Source organism: Elephas maximus, chromosome 3 (genome assembly GCF_024166365.1).
Source record: "Elephas maximus indicus isolate mEleMax1 chromosome 3, mEleMax1 primary haplotype, whole genome shotgun sequence".
NCBI classification, from domain to species: Eukaryota; Metazoa; Chordata; class Mammalia; order Proboscidea; family Elephantidae; genus Elephas; species Elephas maximus.
Window position 1 is genome coordinate 6,110,468 of NC_064821.1, and position 14,270 is coordinate 6,124,737.

The 14,270-nt window shown below is 53.6% G+C and overlaps 1 protein-coding gene across 6 annotated transcripts in view; it reads right to left on the minus strand.

Annotated features, from left to right (window-relative positions):
- The window catches only part of TLE2 (TLE family member 2, transcriptional corepressor), a 31,440-nt gene that overhangs the window by 11,651 nt on the left and 5,519 nt on the right, over positions 1 to 14,270 (minus strand). For 2 of the 6 annotated variants that reach the window (XR_007516407.1, XM_049876345.1), the window contains exons 2-12: positions 14,070 to 14,163; positions 13,893 to 13,990; positions 13,454 to 13,517; positions 12,972 to 13,016; positions 9,931 to 9,993; positions 7,515 to 7,589; positions 7,061 to 7,244; positions 6,693 to 6,712; positions 4,087 to 4,194; positions 2,482 to 2,526; positions 1,378 to 1,527 (exon numbers count right to left, since the gene is read on the minus strand). Coding sequence is in view for 5 of the 6 variants with exons in the window: in XM_049876345.1 (XP_049732302.1) it covers positions 1,378 to 1,527; positions 2,482 to 2,526; positions 4,087 to 4,194; positions 6,693 to 6,712; positions 7,061 to 7,244; positions 7,515 to 7,589; positions 9,931 to 9,993; positions 12,972 to 13,016; positions 13,454 to 13,517; positions 13,893 to 13,990; positions 14,070 to 14,093 (876 nt within the window). In the remaining variant the exon portion in view is untranslated. The remainder of the gene's footprint in view (positions 1 to 1,377; positions 1,528 to 2,481; positions 2,527 to 4,086; positions 4,195 to 6,692; positions 6,713 to 7,060; positions 7,245 to 7,514; positions 7,590 to 9,930; positions 9,994 to 12,971; positions 13,017 to 13,453; positions 13,518 to 13,892; positions 13,991 to 14,069; positions 14,164 to 14,270) is intronic. The other 4 variants (XM_049876347.1, XM_049876346.1, XM_049876348.1 and 1 more) reach the window with 4 other exon arrangements.

Consider the following 14,270-nt stretch of genomic DNA (forward strand, 5'->3'; position numbering starts at 1 on the left):
AATGAAAAAGTTGTTGCTTTATTATCTTTCTTTTGGGGGACAGCATCCTAGGCTGGGGAAACCCTGGTGGCATAGTGGCTAAGACCTACAGCTGTTAACCAAAAAGGTCGGGCAGTTTGAATCCACCAGGGGCTCCTTGGAAATCCTATGGGGCAGTTCTACTCTGTCCTTTAGGGTTGCTGTGAGTCGGATGGACCCCACGGCAGCAGGTTTTTTGGATTTGGATCCCAGGCTGGCGCTGGTGTGTCTCTAGCCTCTGGAAGGTCTGCAGGCTTGCAGGCCTGGAGGTCAGCCTAGCCAGGTGTCAGTTCTACCATTCTGTTTTCAGTTCTACTGTTCTGCTTTCGCCGCAGTTATTTCCATGAGGATTTTCTATCGCATGAGAGCCTCGTTCTCCACATAAGGTGGTGATATCATGTCGCCTTCTACTATTGATTTAGGTTTGGCAAAGTGAGTCAGACAGAGGGGGGAACATTTACCTAAATAACCTCGAGCTGACTTTAGGAAGATGGCCCCAAATCATCAGAATCGGAAGATAGTGTGCTAACCAGTTGCCATCAACTCTGACTCATGGTGACCTCATGTGTTACAGAGAAGAACTGTGCTTCATAAGGTTTTCTCGGCTGTGATCTTTACAGCAGACTGCCAGGCCTTTCTTCCGTGCCGCCACTAGGTGAGTTCAAACTGCCAATATTTAGATTAGCAGCCAAGTGCAAACTCTTTGCACCACCCAAGACTTTCTTGGTAGATATGATCATATCATTAGGTGCCATCAAGTCTGTTCTGATTCATAGCGACCCTACATACAACAGGACGAAACACTGCCCAGTCCTGCGGCACCCTCACAATCATTGCTCTGTGGGAGCCCATTGTTGCAGCCACTGTGTCAATGCATCTTGTCGAGGGTCTTTCTTTTTTTTGGCTGACCCTCTACCTTACCAAGCATGATGTCCTTCTCCAGAGACTGAGCCCGCCTGACGACATGTCCAAGGTACGAGAGACGAAGTCTTGCCATCCTCGCTTCTAAGGAGCATTCTGGTTGTACTTCCTCCAAGACAGTTGCTTGGAAGATAGTTAACCAAAAACTCAGTCCAGTTGCCTTTGAGTCAACTCCTACAAATAGCAGAGTAGAACTGCACCCAATACGGTTTTCAGTGGCTGGGTTTCTGGAAATAGTCACCAGGCCTTTCTTCCGAGGCACCTCTGGGCAGACTTGAACTTCCAGCCTTTTGGTTAGCAGCCAAGGGTGTGAACAGTCTGTACCACTCAGGGACTCCAGACAACACACTAGCCTAGCTAATTGCTCATTGCCTGGTGTTTAATTTGTTTCCAGGATTAATGAAGTAAGTTTCAAGTCTTCCCCTCCCCGCTCCTTACCAGGACAAGCTCCTTGGCTCTAGGGAGTGGTGAGCCAAGGCTGGAAGCCAAGGAGGCTGGGCTGTCCACGAGCTCTCGACGGGCAGAGACGCAGATTGGCGCTTTTCCACACGGAGTGGTCGCTGGGCTGGGAGGCTCTGAGGGCTGGTCCTGCATTCAAGAAGGAGACGTTGAGTGGGGGTGAGGTGGAAGGGGAAGGAGGGCCCCTCTCTATACACCTCTTCATCCCCACCCCAACCTCCAGACCCAGCACTACGACCCACTCACCAAGAGGGACCATCACAGAGACAAGCAGAAATCTAGAGGGTCCCGGGGATAGGCACTGGAGCTCCCTGGCCCACTTAATTTCTAGCTGTGTGACCTTGGGAGGCTTATGAAACCTCCTCGATTTGCTCATCTGTAAAATGGGTTTAATGTTGTCATCGTTGTTAGGTGCCATCGAATCTATTTTGACTCAAGAGACCCCATGTGACAGCGTAGAATTGTCTCATAGGGTTTTCTCGGTTGTAACACTTACATGAGGAGCCCTGGTGGTGCGGTCATTAAAGTGCTCAGCTGCTAACCAGAAGGTTGGCAGTTTGAACCTACCAGACGCTCCACGGGAGAAAGATGTGGCAGTCTGCTTCCGTAGAGATCACAGCCTTGGAAACCTGACAGGGCAGTTCTACTCTGTCCTATAGGGTCCTATGAGTTGGCATCAACTCAACGGCATAAGGGGTTTGGTTTAGTTTTAATCTTTACAGCAGTTAGCAGCCGAGCACTTAACGGCTGCGCCACCAGGGATCCCGGGTTTAAGGGCACTTCCCATGAGCACTGGACCTTAGAAGAGTGGCTGACACACAGCAATGACTACACAAAAGTGCCTGGCGTGGTTTCCCATTGCACATTGGGGAAAAGCGAGGCCAGGGAGGGGGCATTTCTCTCCCAACGTGACAGGGCCAGCCTGGGCCCTCAGTTTCCCCACCTGTGTTACAGTGGAGAGTAGGCTGGCGTTTCCCACTCTCCCCACCCCAGACCCCACCACTTGCTCTCTGCCCAGATCTCCTGGCTCCCCTCCTCAAAGCCCTGGAGGTCAGGTGGGGAGAAGGCTGGACCCCGACTCACCTCGTCCACCACCAGGTTGTAATCACTCTTGTCTTCATCGCTCTCCTGCAGGGAGAAGAAGAGAGCTCATCCTGGCCATGCCCCTGCCTCCACGACCCCAGACATCTCCTGGGGAGGGGTATCACACAGGACTGGCCCCGGGGGTGGTTCGGGACCCTCAGACTACAGCAGCCCCTTTCCTTCTGAAGGGAGTGGGTGGGTCCCTCATGGAGAGGGGCCAAGGAGAGGCAGCTGAGTGCCCAAGATGTGCTGTGGGGCCCTGGGTGACTCCTCCCCCTCTCCGGGCCTCAGTTTACTCCTCTATGCAGTGGGGGGTGATGTTCCCTTCCTGGCACAGCCAGAGACCAGGAATTGTCCTTACCTCCTCCATTGCTCTCGCTCCACAAAGCCAATCAGTCTCCCACGCGTGTCTGTCTCACCCATCTGTTCTACCATTTCCACGGCCCTAGCACAGACCCTCACTTCCACTTCCTCCTTGGGGTTCTCGCCTGTAGCCTTGCCTCCTTCCAGAAAGAGTTTCCTCAGACCTATCCCCACTCCTGTTCTGTAGCCTTCCATAGCTCCCTAGTGCCTTCAGAAGAAAGAACACGCTCCACCTCCATTCACTGATGTGGAAAACACCATCCTGCACTTGCTGGGCTGCCCTCAGGGGACTTCCGGTTTGGCTGGCGATCACAGGAAGAGCATAGGTTGCATGTAACCTGTGGCCTGGGAGCCAAATCCACCCGGCAGGTGAGTTTTTTTGACTCTCGTTCACAATTTTCTTCTTTAAATCAGAACTAGTTGCCCCCAGCTTTAAAAAAGCAAGCAGTCACATAAGGACCCAGATTTAAGGCTTCTCCGAGAGACAGCTGGGTAGGCCACGGCCTGCGTTCCCACATGGCTGAAGTCATCTGGCACCAGTCACAAGCTACCCCTGCAGATGGGACAAGTGGTCCCCGGCCGGCCAACCCCCGACACCCTCAGCTGGGGGCCCTAGAGTTTGAGAATACTGGTGTATAGCAATTGCTCACAAAGAGAGAGGAAGTCCCAGTCCTCTGGGAGGGGATCAGGGAAGGCCTCCTGGAGGAAATGGCATTTTGTGCCTTGGTGGCAACATGGGTTTCTGAGAGGCAGGGGAAGCAGACTCTAAACCTGTCACCATCCAGTCGATTCTGACTCGCAGTGGCCCTACAGGACAGAGGAGAACTGCCCCACAGGGTTTCCAGGGCTGTGATCTTTATAGAAGCAGACTGTCACATCTTTCTCCTGTGAAGTGGCTGGTACATTCAAACCACCAGCCTTCAATTAGCAGCCGAGTGCTTAAACACTGTATCACCAGGGCTCCTTCAAGGGGGCTTGGGGTGAGAGTGAAATGGAGTCAAGCCCAGGAGACAGGAAAATGGATCTAGGGCCCCAGAAACTTAGAGCAACAAAAGGGTTAAGCCTGCCACCACAGGGTCTCTTGTGATACGCCGGTGCCCCATGAGCATTGGGGATCTATAGAAGGCTCTGGAGGGAGGGAGTCTTGGACAGAGCTGGGCACTGGGAGGCTCTGATGGACCAGGCTGGAGGCTGATCTAGGCCCTGTATGCCCACCCCAGACCTCCGCTTGTCCCTACTCACGTAAGGGCCTGATAGATCCTTCTCCTCCGCTCTCTGCTGCTTCCCGTTACCACCTGTGCCGCTCGGTCGCTCCTCCCCCAGACTCTCAGGGGGTGAGGTGGATGCACTCTGCAGAGGGACAGGCCAGGAGGGAAGGGTCAGGGCCTGGGCCTCCAGACTGTGTTCTGGCCCAGATGAGACTAAGGTCCCCTCAGGGCCTCTTCTGACTGGCCAGTGCTCCATGGGCGATGGGGAGTTACAGAAGGCTCTGGAGCTAGGTGCTGTTATTAGGGTCTGTGCCTCAAGTTTCCCATCTGGGAAATGGGACCCTCCGAGGGCAGTCTTGGTGCTAAGCTCTGGACAGATACCAGCTCATCAAAACCTCACAGCAAGCTTGTGGGGGAACGATGGTTAATCCCATTGGACAGATGGGGAAAACTGAGGCCCAGGGAAAGACAGGGGCTGAGGCATGACTTGTAGCGAGCCTACCTAACTTAATCCAGGACACTGATGGCACAGCCCCCAAGGGTGGGGCCATGGGCCCCCAGCCAGGGCAGGGCAAAGACTCAGCCAACACTGATACCCACCCGAGAGGGCAGCCCCCCTGTGGGAGCATCAGGCAGCTTTTTTCCTTTTCTGGGCCTCAGTTTCCAAGTCTGTACAATGGGGCCTTCCAAGCGGCAATTATTTCAAATGCTGTGGTTGAGGAACCCTTCCTTCAATGGAAATCTCATCTCGAAGCCCGACTGACCAGACAGGTAAGAAATCCAGCCAGGAGGGATGCCTGGACCTCAAGCTTCCCATCTGGGAAATGGGACTTTCCCAGGGCAGGCTGGATGCTAAGTTCTCAACAGATGGGAGCCTCGACACATATGCAAAGATACACACAGGGGGATTCAAAGCTGCGCTGAGCGTGATGGGGGCCACTAGGAGATTAAGTGTGGTACGACTGTAGGATGGAAAGCCACGCGGCCGTTCAAAAAGAGAGCGATCAGATACTTGTGCACACGTGTTCACTGCAGCGCTGTGCACAACCGCCCAAAGGTGGAAACAACCCAAGTGTCCATCAACAGGTGCTGGATAAACGCAGCGTGGTCCATCCACACGGGGGCATGTCACTCAGCCGGACCGAGAAATGAAGTGCTGATACACGCTAGGCCATGGATGGCCTTGAAGACATCATGCTGAGCAAATACGTCAGACACAAAATGACAAAACGACAGCCTATGACTCCATCGATAGTGGTATCTAGAATAGGCCAAAGGAGCCCCCGTGGCGCAGCGGTTAAGCGCTCGGCTGCCAACCGAAAGGTTGGCGGTTGGAGCCCACCCAGAGGCTCTGTAAGAGAAAGACCTGGCAATCTGCTTCTGTAAAGCTTACAGCTTACGAAGCTCCATGGGGCAGCCAGCCCCACTCTGTCACATGAGATTGCTATGAGTTGGCATTGTCCTGACGGCACACACAACAGCCACCAGCACAGAAGAGGCAAATTTATAGAGACAGAAAGTCGAATAGAGGTTATGAGGGGCTGGGGGAGGGTCTAGTGGGGAGTGCCTCTTTAATGGGCAGAGTCTCTGTTCTGGATAATAAAAAAGGCCTGGAAATGGATAGTAGTACGGTAACACAGCAATGTGGATGTAATTAACGCCACTGAATTTTACACTCAAAAATGGCTAAAGTGGTCAATTTTATGTTATGTTCGGACTCCCTGGGTGGTGCAAATAGTGAACACACTTGGCTGCTACCTGAAAGGTCGGCAGTTCAAGTCCACGCAGAGGTACCTCAGAAGAAAGGCCTGGCCATCTACTTCCGAAAAATCAGCCATTGACAACGCTACGGAGCATAGTTCTACTCCGGCGCTCGTGGGGCTGACGTGAATCGGCGTCGACTGGACAGCAGATGGTACGGTATGTATATCTTTACCGTGATTTTTTTAAAGGTGGGTTAAAATAAAATGGAGAAATACTGACTACATTATAAGTGGAATTTTTGAAAAAAAATGTATATACATGACTGGCGTTCTATCTCTGTTGGGCATGCTTGTAGACGGTAATACGGAACGGATGATGGAAAAGTTAGCGAGCGAAAGGACGGGTAGAAGAGTACCATGGGCATGCGTTAACGTACTTAATTGCAAAAAAGTTCAAGATCGAAAAAAACCAAAAACCCATTGCTGCTGAAATCAGCTCCGACTCATGGCAACCCCATGTGTGTCAGAGTAGAACTGCTCCATAGGGCTTTCTGGGCTATAATCTTTACACACGAGTTGGAATCTACTTGACAGCAACCAACAACGATCTTTACAGAAGCAGATCACCAGGCCCTTCTTCCCCTGTACCGCTGGGTGGGTTTAAATGGCCAACATTTGGATTAGTAATCGAGCTCAAACTGCTTGCACCACCCACGGACCTGGTCCAAGATCAAAAAAATTACATAAATAAAACAGACAAGGGGAGACTTGTTTGGCAGAAGTGGGGTGGGTCTTCCCATAGTGACCACACCGAAACAGCTCTGGGCAAGGCAGTTTGAAAATCGCAGTGTGGCTGGGAACAACCAGCTTCAGCCACCTGCTATCACAGAGCAAATGTCACGCAGGAGGACTAGTTCCCAGGCGCCCCTCAACTTACCCTGCTGGGAGCTCTCTCTGCTGGCAGATGGGGAGTGAGGAGAAAGGGGAGAGGGAAAAGAATGAGGGTAAGCAATCTCGTGGTGCAGAGGGCACAGCCCTCAACAGTTTATAAAGCCCTCTTCCCGCTCAGAATCTCCCTGCCCTTGCTTCCTTCCAGCCCCCGCTCTCTCCTACCCCATTCAGACCGATGACCAGAGAGGGACACTGACTTGTCCAAGGACATACAGGCAGTTGGTGGTGAAGTTGAACACCGCTGCCCCACAGCTCTCCTCATTCAATCCCTTAGGTTTCAATGAGTTTGGAGCCTGCCAGTCCTCGCCCCACCTCAACGCCCCCAGCCAATGCCACTTCATACTGCTCACTCACCTCGGGATCCCTCAGCCTCCAAGCCTGCCCGGTCTTCCTTGGCAGCCGCTGCCAGCTGAGCCTGGGCGGCCAGCGCTCCGGACAAGGCGAGCAGTCCCGTGGCACTGCTGCCTACCAGCCCGGCTGGGCGTGGGGTGAGGGGCACAGGGGGGGTGTGGTGGGACAGCGGCTGGAGCTGCTGCTGCTAGAGAGGAGGAGGGATGGGCCAGGGCGGGCAGCGGCAGGCTGCCAGGAGTGCCCGAGGCCCAAGAGGTGCCTCGGAAGAAAGGCCTGGCCAACTACTTCTGAAAGCTCAGCCATTGAAGACTCTATGCAGTAGGGTTTGGGCAGAGACTGCAGAGCCCAGGCCAGCTGCCTCCCCGCCACGCCCCCCCAAGCTTTAGCACCTCCTCGGTGCCAGAGCTCTTAGGAGCGGAAGTCTCCAGAAGCCTGGGCAGGGGCCAAGAGGACTCACCCCAATGAGACTGTTCAATTCCCCAACGGTCACCTGCTTGGCTCGCTCCACAGCCTGCAGCACCTGCTGCTGGTGCTGAGGGAGGGAACATGGGGAGGGGGTGATCAGGGCACCCCAAAGGCCAGAGTACCCCTCAGTCTGCTCTGAGCCCCCATCTGGCCCAGCAATGCCCTCTGGGGCCCAGCCTCTCCTCTCCCACTTTCATTCTCACCCCACCCCTTGCTGTTCTTCTTTGCTTTCTCTTTCCCTTCCTCTATTTCTTTTATAATTTGTGAAATAAATATGCAGAAAAAGAAACATATATGTGCAGTTCAAATGAATCATTATAAATCATTATAAATCTCCCCTTGGCACTGCTGACATAGCTGGCTCCTTCTCTGGTGTGGGGTGTCCTGTGCACTGTAGGATGTTGGGCAGCATCCCTGCCTTCCACCCACTTGATGCCAGTAGTACCCCTCCCCCTAGTCGTGATGCCCACAAATGTCCTCAGACATCACCCTGGGGGCAGAATCCCCCTGGGGGGCAGAATCACACCAGGTGAGAACACCTGGGTTAGGGGATTCCAGTGACCCCCCCAAGACTCTGTGTCCCATAATCACCTGACCTACTGACATCTTAGGATGCTGCCCACATTTAAATACACACACTGAGTGAGGAGGAGAGAGGAGGGAAATCACAAGGGCTGGAGGGTCCCCCTGGTTTACACCATCTACCCATCGTGAATTTATTTTGGTGTCCGGTGTAAGCAGGGATCAAAATCAATGTTTTCCAAATAATGAACACAGGGCCTCTCTCCTTCAGCACTGCTGACAATTGAGGTCCAATCCTTCTTTGGGGTGGGGTGTTGTGTCACTGCAGGGTATTAGACAGCATCCCTGGCCTCCACCCACTCAATGCCAGTAGAACCCCCTCCCCCAGTCATGATACCCACAAATGCATCCTGAGAGCAAAGTCATCCTGGGCTTAGAGCCAGCTATGAATCAATACCTGGGTACCAACCACCCAGGTCGAGAAATGGACATCACCAGCCCCTATAAGCCCCCGTACGGCCCACCCCATGATAATGCCCTCTTTCCCTGCTCCCCACCTCGGTGGCAATAATTTCTGTGCTCTTCTGTATAACCGCATCACCTATGATCGCGCTCTTAAACCTGCTTAGATTTCCCTGTTTGGAACTATTTTATGGGCTTTTTCTGTAAGTTGTCTTTTGTGTGTGGGTTCTTTCTGTTAACATCATGTTTTAAGCTTCATCCACATTTTGGCAGGGAGTCCCCTGGGTGATACAAACATTGAGGGTGCTCAGCTGCTAACCAAAAGGTTGGAGTCCACCCAGAGGCACCTCGGAAGAAAGGCCTGGCAATCTACTTCTGAAATATCAGCCACTGAAAACCTGATAGAGCACAGTTCTACTCTGACACGTGGGTTTCCATGAGCTGGACTTAACGCGATGGCAACCGGTACGACTGGTAAACTTCACGCCAACACTGATGAAAAACAGAGGCACACCACTGCTGGCGTGAGTGTAAAATGGTGCAGCCGCTGTGGAAAATATTTCCTCGGGTCCTCAAAAAGTTGAACACAGAACCACCACATGACCCAGGATTCCACTCCTAGGTATAGAGCAGGAGAAAAGAAGGCAGGAACACAAACAGAAACCCGTATACCAATGTTCACTGAGGCATTTTTCACATGAGCCAGAAGGTGGAAACAACCAAAATGTCCATCAGCAGATGAATGGGACACAACGTGGTCTGTGCACACGAGGGGATATTACACAGCCACGGTCTGTACACACGAGGGGATATTACACAGCCACAGAGAGGAAGGAATTCCACGTGCTGCCACAACGCGGATGAACCTTGAAAACGTCACGCTGAGGGGAAGAATTCTGTCGCAAAAGGACAAATACTGTATGATCTCACTTATGTGAAATAAACAAGTGTACAGAAACCGAAGATTATCAGTGGTTACCAGCGGTAAGACAGGAGGGTCAGAGGGACTTTCAGTTTGGGGGCCACTGAATTTATGTTCCTGGTGGTGGAGTGATTTGGAAAAGGATAGAACGGCTGCACGTGGGAAAAATGTAATCTATGTCACTGAATTGTAAACGTAGAAGTTGTCGTTTTGGTGTATATATTTCACCACAATAATTAAAAGAAGAAAAAAATGAAACAGAAGCACAGAGAGGGCGAGCAGCTTGCTCGAGGTCACACAGCAGGATCACCCTGCTACTGATCAATGTAAAAGCCCCCACGGCTCACCTGAGTTGACAAGGTTCCACCAGCCCCTCCCTCCACCCCTTCAGCCCCTGCCCCCGCCTCTCCCTGGTGCTCACACCCCCTGACTACCTGAGCCAGGCTGCGCCCCTCCAATTTCGTCCCAGCTCCCTGCCCCGGCCCCCACCAGGCTCACTCACCTCCTGGGTCAGGAAGGGGACAATCTGAGCACAGATGCCGCTGAGGCGCTTCACAATCTCGGCCTGGCAGGGAGCAATTGGGTAGAGACTTGGAGGGGGAGCCCCTCGGAGCAGCCCCTCAACTCCCGGGTGGGGCAAACATTTGCCAAGCTTTAGGGTGAGGGAGAAAACCCTGGTGTCATGCTGGTTAAGTGCTATGGCTGCTAACCAAAGGAACGCAGTTTGAATCTACCAGGTGCTCCTTGGAAGCTCTATGGGGCAGTTCTACTCTGTCCTATAGGGTCGCTACGAGTCGGAATCGACTCCATGGGCACCGGGTTAGGGTGAGGGATTCTTATCCATAGGTGCAAATGGGGAAACAGGCCAGCCAGGCTTGGGCCAAGGGATGGACTCAGACCCTACTGAGGCTGAAGATGGAACTTGGGACCTTTGTCCAGCTGATACTCAGGGCAGCCTTGGGACTCGAAGACCAGAGCCCGGGGGGGGGGGGTGGCATTTGCCAGGTGATAGCCAGATGCTAGGGGCTTGGAAGCTTTGGGTTCATCAGAAACAAGACAGCAACCAACGCCCAGAGTTTTGGGTTCAAGCCCTGGCTAAGCTCTAATTTGGCCCTCTGCTTTTTTTTTGTAAATAAAGTCTTATTAGCACACACAGCCACATGCATTCATTTACACATTGTCTATGGCGGTTACAACAGCAGAGTTGAGTAGTCACAGTCACTCTCTGGGTCTAGTGTGCCACCTGGGGCTGATCTACCATGGGGCGGGGTCAGAGGTAGAGATCCCAGTGCCCCCCACTAAAGGTGAGAACCAGGAATGGGGGTTTTGTCCAGGACAGGGTCTGGGTCAGAGGCATCCCAAAGCCCGAAGCTGTGTGGACGGGAAGGAGGGGCGTGGGCATGACCATGCACGTGTTTTGTGTCTGCCTGAGTTACAGGCCTGCTATGTATCTGGGTGGGGTTTGTGTCTGAGCTGGGTGTCTCTAGGGCTGTTTCCTGTGAGTCTCTGTTGTGTGTGGCTGTGTCTGGTGGATGGTGTATCTGTCACGTGTAGGTCTATTTTGTGTCCGTGGTGTGATAAGGAGCCCTGGTGGCATAGAGGGTAAGCGCTCCCTGCTAACCAAAAAGTCAGTTGTTTGAGCCTACCAGCTGCTCTGCAGGAGAAAGATGTGGCAGTCTGCTTCTGTAGATTACAGCCCTGGAAACCCTACGGGGCAGATCTACTCCATCCTGTAGGGTCACTGTGAGTCAGAATTGACCTGATGGCAGTGGGTTTTGGCTTGGTTTCCTGCATATATCTGGGTTATGTGTGTCTGCCTGTCTGTCTCTGTGTGTGTGTGCGGGAGGGTTGTGGCTGAGGCTGGGCCAACAGAACAGACCTACACTGTCACTGCTGGCCATCGCGGTGTCTGGCCCGAGCTCCAGGGAGCTCTGCCAGTGAGATCTGTGCAGGAGGCAGGAACCCAGTCTGTCAGCCCCTCCCCCACCTCTCCAATCCCGTACCAGTGGGGTTTATTCCAGGCACCCATATAACCACACCATGCTCGGGGCACGCAGCCCCCTTCTTCCTTCATCAGAACTAGCAGCCCCAAAACCCACCCGGGGAAAGCACTCCTGGCATCCCACACACCCAGCCCCTCCACATCTTCTCCTCACCCACCCAGAAGTCCCATATACTTGACCCCACCCACTGATTCTAATATTCTGATGGACAGAGTCAATCTCAGAACCTTGGGTCCATGCTTATCACCTTAGGAACCATCAAAGAACCTCTAGGTCAGGCTTAGAAATATTGGGGTTAATCTCAGACCGTTGACGTCAATTTCAGAGCCTTCAGGTCTATCTTAGAACCTTGAAACCACGCTCAGAAGCTTGGGGATGGCCTCAGAACCTTGTGACCAATCTCAACACATAGATGTCAATCTCATAATCTTGAGTTGTATCTCAGAAACTCGAGGTTTATCTCAGAACCTTGAAGTCTATCTCAATCTTGGCGATAGTCATAGAACTTTGAGGTCTACCTCAGAACCTTGAGGTCCACCTCAGAACCTTGAGATGTATCTCAGAACCTTGAGGTGTATCTCAAAAGCTTGAGGTCTACCTCAGAAGCTTGATGTCTACCTCAGAAGCTTGAGGTGTATCTCAGAAGCTTGAGATCTACCTCAGAAGCTTGAGGTGTACCTCAGAATCTTGAGATCTACCTCAGAACCTTGAGGTCTACCTCAGAACTTTGAAGTCTATATCAGAACCTTGAGGTCTATCTCAGAACCTTGAGATCTATCTCAGAGCCTTGAGAGCACACTCAGAAGTCTGGAGACTGTCTCAGAGCCTTGTAACCCATCTCAGCACTTAGGAGGTCTATCTTAGAACCTCAAAGTATATCTCAGAAACTTCAGACTGCATTCAGAAGCTTCAGAACCTTGAGAACAGTTCAAAAGCTTGAGGTGTTCAGCAGGGAGGGTGGGGGCCTGGAAACTGTAGGTGGGCATGTTAGAGGTCTATCTCAGAGCCTTAAGAACAGTTTCAGAACCTTAATGTCTATCTCAGAACCTTGTGGTCAGTCTGAACCATGGAATCAAATTCAAGGCCTTGAAAACTATCTCAGAACCTTCTGGCCAATCCCACATAACCCTCAAAATAGCAACAGAACTTTGAGGTCCACTCAGACCTTCAGGATCCATCTCAAAACTTCAGACTCTCAGGGCTGAAAGGGAGCCCCAAGACCATCCATCCAGTCCCTTGCAGGGGTGGGAGTCCCTCCACAGCCTTCCTGACTTGGCTGCCCAGGCTCTGTTAAGGGTCCTCCTTGGCCCTCCCCACCTCTCTGCTGGATGGCGCCAGCTGCTGGACAATGTTCCCAGAAACTGAGAATCGTCTTCCTCCCATTAGGTGCAAAATCTGCCTCCCTGGTCCCCGATTTTTCCTCTAGGACCTTTGCAGTGTTCTGGATAAGACTCCTCCTATTTTGTGTCCACCCAGAGTTTCCAGGCCTCCACCACCCCTGCCGACCCCGCCACCCACTCACAAACACACATTCAGTTACCTGCTTATGCATTTCGATGTTGAGCCCGTATGACATCTCATAGTACTGAAAAGGAAAAGCCAGAGTGGTAATGTCCAGAGGGCCAAGCAATGTTCCGACCTGTGCTGCGTGACACTGGGGTCTTCCAAAAGCCCCCTGGCTGGAGGAGTCTGAGCAAGACACAGACCCTCTCAGCCCCATGGGGCCCCAGAGGGGAAACCCAGAGGAGAAAGCAGAGGTTCTGCCTGGAGCGGCCCCTTCACTCTGCCCAGCCAGGGGAGGCAGGTAGGAGGTGCCCAGAGACCCTGTTCCCTCAGAGACAGACATGCTGGGGAGGAGAGTGGACAGCCTTGTCCCATTTTTCTCAAGAGCCTGGAATCCAAACCAGTCCAATTTACGGACAGGGAAAATAAAGCCGACCCCTGGGGTGGGGGTTCAGGGAGTCAGGTTTACCACCCACAGCTCACTCCTCCTCCCACTTGCCCCAGGATAGCCCCCCTCACCATGACATAATGTCTCTGCATTTCTGTCTTCTCACTGGCCAGCTTCTCACATTCCAGCTTGAGGCTGGGAAGGAGAGGGCATGGATCCTGCTGGCCCCTGCCCCCAGCAAGAGACCCGCACCCCATCTGGGCCAGTTTCCAAACTGATGGGTCCCGCTGCCCCCTCCCCAATTCCACAGTAGCCCTTCCAAACCTTCCCCACCTCCAGGTCCCTGTCCCTCCCCATCCCTTCCCAGGTGCCCAGTGCTTGCTGGTGGCCCTATCCCCTTCCCCCACCTCACCTGTGCTACTACCTGACAGCCTCCCCTCGCCCCCCCCAAGCCCTGCGACCCAGCCTTCCACCCGAAGGCCCCGCCTCCACCGAGCCCCACCCCTCAGACCCCACGGCCCCTCTTCTATCCCCAGGGTGAGCCCCCTGTTGCCCCCACCCTCCCCTCACCTGTGGTACTGAGCCTGAAGAAACTGGAATTCTTCTTTGATCCGGTCGCAGATCTCCAAGATTGAGAACTTGAAGGGCTGGCCGGACTGGAGCGGGGTCTGGGGGTTGGGGGGACGTGGGGGTCAGAGGTCCCAGACGCCGGGGCCCCCTCCCCCGCAGTGCCGGACCCCCACTCACCGGGTGCCTTCCCTGAGGGTACATCCTGCCGCTCCGGGAGGCCCCCCGCGCCGCCGCCGGGGTTGCACGATATGGGGGGGCCCGGGGAGGAGGGCTGGGGGAGACGCCGGAGAAAGCAGGAGCTGGGCGAACCGGCGGCGGGCAGGGGACCCGGGAGTCCCTGGCGCCCCCGAGGGCGCCCAGGGACGCAGGGACGGAGAG